Source organism: Chaetura pelagica, unplaced genomic scaffold (assembly GCF_000747805.2).
Source record: "Chaetura pelagica isolate M959 unplaced genomic scaffold, ChaPel_1.0 scaffold39, whole genome shotgun sequence".
NCBI classification, from domain to species: Eukaryota; Metazoa; Chordata; class Aves; order Apodiformes; family Apodidae; genus Chaetura; species Chaetura pelagica.
The window spans coordinates 2,329,342-2,334,506 of record NW_009954614.1 but is presented as its reverse complement, the minus strand read 5'-3'; the positions used below and the strand labels follow the sequence as shown (position 1 = coordinate 2,334,506).

The window sequence follows — 5,165 nt, the reverse complement described above, 5'->3', positions numbered from 1 at the left end:
AGGAATATAAACAGTCAGCTGGCTAAGGTTTAAAATAAATTAGGTAATACTATTTACTGCATTAAAAAAAAAAAAAAAGTAATTTTTAGGAAAAAATAGCATTTAAATCCTCGAGATCAAAGTCTATCACGTGTTATCACTCAGTTTTACATAATCCAAGAAATGCTAAGAAGCTTCTGAAAAAGTCAACTAGAACATCAATTGCAGATTCAAGATTCCCTCAGGAATCTTGCCTCACTATAGTGTGTGTGCCTTATTTACCAGATGACAGTGACATAGATTACGTGTTTGTGAGGAAGAGAATGCAATACTCTGTTCCTTGCTTGACTTACACCATATAGCCAGCAGTATTTTAATACAGCTACTCTTAACCTAACCAATGATAACTTAATCGTAAGAAAACATTCTTTTAAAGGAATAAAGGGTTCGCTACAATGGGATGTTGAATTTATACAACAGAACTCCCCATCGAAATGCAACTTTACTGCTAGTTACCTACAGCAGAAAGAAGTGCTGGACTCATCTGTCTACTATGCTTGTAATTTTGGCTTTGTGAATTTCAACTAATTTTCCATAGTCATTTCACTGTTGATTTTTTCAATCCTTAAGAACTCAGTTGTCCTTTGGGAACACAAGACAACAGCTGCCTTTTTATATGGGAAGTATAGAGTAACTAATACCTCTCACATACAGCCCTCTACAGACTGGATTTTGCAAACACAGGGCCACTTGGGGCCTTAAGTGGCTTCTTTCATGAAATATGTCTGCACCTGCCATGAAGACACAGCAAAGCCTGATTTACTGTGGATATATTCAGTGCATGTAATACTTTCTGGGTCTACTGGAATATGCTTGGCTTATGGCTGAAGCAATGATTTGCATTGTATGCACTGCGGTTCTGCTGCTAGCCTGCTCCCTGCCTGTGTAAGCAGCACCTGAAAAGAAGCTGGGAAGGGGCTACTTTCACCAAACATTCCTCCAGCCTGTTACCTCCTAGAACGTAGGTCCTGTACATACTTGTGTGTCTAAACAAGTTGAATGCTGGCTGCCATGCATTAGCTGTCTGGTCAACAACATGTTTCCAGTTCCTATCCAGTTAACTGTGATTTGATCACCCTTCCTGTAGATTCCAGGATGTAATGACAAAACACTCATGCTCTGTCCACTGTCCTCCACTTGCTAAGTATCAGTCTTATTTCCAAACTGAAATTATCCAAGCATAAAATTGACATACTTTAAACCATGTATAGCAGTTTCCTACTCACTTGCATAATAATTATTGTTTATGCAGTTAAAACAAATTTAAACCAAAGCAAAAGATTTCAGTCAATCCAGAGACAGGATATTTTCTAATTAGGTTATAATTCACAAAGACTATCTGGCAGTATATTTTTATCTATACTTATATATATACTTTTATATATGCTTATATATTTATGTATATCCCTCCCCTGTTCAGGCTGGGAAATGGGGAATTCCATTGTTGCAGGTAGGCTGGTCTCCAGTTTTCAGAGGGAAACCTGCAAGAAAATGACTGTGTAAAGAAGTGGTACAGGATAAGAAAGATGCAGGAGCATAAAAAAAATGCAGATTTCTAGAAATTTGCTGGAAGATGAGGTTTTTTCCCTGAGTTTATTTTAGGACAATCAGATAGAGCCTCCGATCAAACAAAAATCTTCACTGAAGCTAAAGATGCCATTGCACACATAGATTACACGTTAATCATGAAAAAAAGTTTTGAGCCATTCAAATTGTTTTTTGCCACATTATTTCAAGCACTCTTTTATTGATACTGGTTATTTAGTGAGTTGGTCTTCATACCTTATAAATAAAAAGCTTCTCTAAAACAAATGAAAATGGATGGGTAAGAATTTATTGAGAAATTTAAGAGAGCCAAAACCTGTATGGAGACCACCAAAAAGCAGTTTGCAGTGTATGACTGGTGATACAAGAACTGAATCAGGGGCACAAGGAATTGTGATAGAAGAAACAGCTCTCAGAGCTCTGTGAGAGCATAGAGACTTGCAGGATGCCACACTACATTACAGGGGACAAGATGATTTTGGCAAGTGTCATCTGATATGTAACATTAATTGTGATACCAGTGGAGATATTAATGGGAAGTTCTGTAACTACTTAGAGGAAACTATAGCTATGAATATTAACCAGCTACTAGATCATGCCAGAGATTCTGACTAGGTACTTCATGAAATCATAAAAACTTCCAAAATGGAAGTATAGCACATATTATATGCAGTTTTCATTAAAATACCTAGTACACAGCTTCGTAACATTTTAAATGCAAAAATATATTTTTCAGTTAATGACAAAAGACTGACATAGGAAAACTTTATGGGTATCATTATTATTGCTAGATCGATAATTTCCAACAACAAATTTATTCCCCACAGCAGCAGGCCCTCTGCTAGAAAAATGAAAGGCAAAAGATTAAGTTAGAACTTATAATTTCACTGGACAGGGTTATATAGCTCTAGTTTGCCTGGACAACATTGTAAAACATACATCTGGACAGCACCCCTAATAGCTCTACTCGTCCATAACTGTTGTGATGGGAATAGATGTTGCCCTCTTGAAAAGCACAGCCTCATGAGGTGGAATGACAGTGAAAAATCTGGTCCACCATTTTTTTAAGGATGCAGTACATTAAATGAGAGATGAGGAATTCAGTTATGGTGAAGAAAGAACATAAAATTGATGATCCTTTCAAAGCCTGGCCATGTAAGTAATGACTGAGAGCAATTTTCATCTGTAAGCTCTTCAAGTTAGTTTACATTAAATAAATTGTTCTTTTTCCAATGATGGGATATTGCCATTGCAGAAATCCTCACAGCTGGTAATTTCAGTAGAGATGAAGAATTAAGTGTACACAGACCCCACCTTTATCTGCATAGAGATGCTTGTCTGGGATCAGGTCCCATACATATCAGAAAGGTAGCAGATGGCCTCTTGCAGTTGTGTATTCTGTGATTCTATGGACATAGAGAAAGTCATGTTTCAAAGCTCATGTTTATTATAGTTTCTATAATTAGAAAATACAGATGTTTTGTTTATGTGCATAATGTAAAATATCTGTAGTGTAAATGCAGTAACAGTGAACTGAAAGTTTCCAGCACATAATTTTTGCAAGTGAATTTTAAATGTCTGGATACCATTGCAAACATTTAACTAATGTTTTTTTAAAAAAAAAAGATAGCTCAGCAAATCAGCTATAAGTAAAGCCATGCACTTCAGTGCAGTGTATCTAATAATTTTCATGCTGAAGAGATGAAAACTTCATTATCTTTATGGTTTATTATAAAAGTAATGTATAAATGCTAAGAAGAAGCCTGTATAATTTGTTTTTGAAACTCAGCATGTTGGCAGAGAATTCTTGATCTCAAAGGATATTGTTAATTGTGAGTTGGGGGAATGTTTTCTTGGTTTTATTGGTCCTGCAGAATACATTAAAGCAGGTTTGGCCCCAAAATAGCGACAGCTACATTGACATCCCAAACAGAGGCAGCTTGCATCCCAGGGAAGTACCAAGGGAAGTCAGTAGTAGAAAAGGACACTCGATCCAGTACAACTGAATATGAAGCTGGCAGCATAAACATCTGGACTTTTTGGTACTCTTCTTGCCTTGTTAAGATTTGCCCTCACAAAAGGAGGATCAAGGTTGGCTGTAGTCACTGAAGCACAGCACAGAGATGTCCAAATTAGCTGTAAGCACACCAGCTCAGCCACTCTACTGTTGCCATTACAATGCAGAAATCCCAGCTTCTCAGCAGGGTAATTCCATCTGCAAGGGCTCTGTGTTGTTGTCACTGTCAAGTAGACATGCCCTGACTATTGTTCATGAAATTAGTCTCCTTTATATTAATGGATTTTACTGCCTGAGGTATTTTAATTGTGTTCTATTGCCAAAGGCTTTCTAATAACTTGATGATGTTTTATGTAGTAACAGAAGTTTCTGGTTGCTTGAAGACTGAGATGACAACCTGAGTAATTGTATAACTTAGGAAGATGATATCTGAGCATATGCCTAACAATTTCTCATTCGCATTTGATAACCTCATAATGTATATGAATATTCCAAAAAGACAACAGAAATGCCCCAGTGGCTTTGATGCATTTATTTTAAAGGCAATTTGCATACATTTCCTGACATTCCCAACTATCTAGCCAGCTTTTAATACAAATGAATTAGTTGCTGATAAAGGATAAATCAGTTTGATATGGCTGGGCACACCTGAATTGTCCTTGGTAGGACTATTTTGCTAGGTGAGATTCCCATATCTGTCAAAGTTTAGTCAGTCTGTGGCACTGGTAGTATTTGGTGACCATTTCAAATCATACCTTTTGCATTTTTTAAGTGCAGAGAGCCCCCCAGTCTTGTTCACAAGATTCTTCCTGTCCTGGTTTGAGCCAGGATGAAGCCAATGATTTCAAATGGGGTCCTGACCAACAGAAAGCTTTTGAGCAGATCAAAAAGGAGATTGTGCAAGCAATGGCCCTTGGACCAGTTCGAACAGGGCCAGACATCAAGAACGTGCTCTACACTGCAGCCGGACACAATGGTCCCAACTGGAGCCTCTGGCAGAAAGCACCAGGGGAAACTGGAGGCCGACCCTTGGGATTCTGGAGCCGGAGCTACAGAGGTTCTGAGGCCAACTACATAACAACTGAGAAGGAGATACTTGCAGCATATGAAGGGGTTAGAGCCGCTTCAGAAGTAATTGGCACTGAAGCACAGCTCGTCCTGGCACCCAGGCTACCGGTGCTGAGATTCATGTTCCAGAATAACCTTTCTCCTGTCCATCATGCCACTGATGTGACTTGGAGTAAATGGACTGCTTTGATCACCCAGCGAGCCCGAATAGGGAAACCTAATCGTCCAGGTATTGTGGAAGCAATTACAAACTGGCCAGAAGGCACCCACTTTGGAATGCCACCACAAGAAGTGGTGAGACGAGCTCAAGAAGCTCCACCATATGATCATCTACCAGAGACTGAGAAACAATTTGCTCTTTTCACTGATGGCTCCTGTCGTCTTGTAGGGAACCGCCGGAAGTGGAAAGCTGCCATGTGGAGTCCTACAGGAATAACTGCACAAGCAGTTGATGGAGGAGGTGAATTAAGTCAGTTTGCAGAGGTACATGTGCCTC

The 5,165-nt window shown here is 38.8% G+C and overlaps 1 protein-coding gene across 1 annotated transcript in view; it reads left to right on the top strand.

Annotated features, from left to right (window-relative positions):
• The first annotated feature begins 2,675 nt into the window (after nucleotides 1-2,675).
• CHMP2B (charged multivesicular body protein 2B) overlaps nucleotides 2,676-5,165 on the top strand; it is a 51,431-nt gene continuing 48,941 nt past the window's right edge. The window contains exons 1-3 of the mRNA XM_010005522.1: nucleotides 2,676-2,739; nucleotides 4,374-4,898; nucleotides 5,058-5,152. Coding sequence (XP_010003824.1) covers nucleotides 2,676-2,739; nucleotides 4,374-4,898; nucleotides 5,058-5,152 — 684 coding nt within the window. The remainder of the gene's footprint in view (nucleotides 2,740-4,373; nucleotides 4,899-5,057; nucleotides 5,153-5,165) is intronic.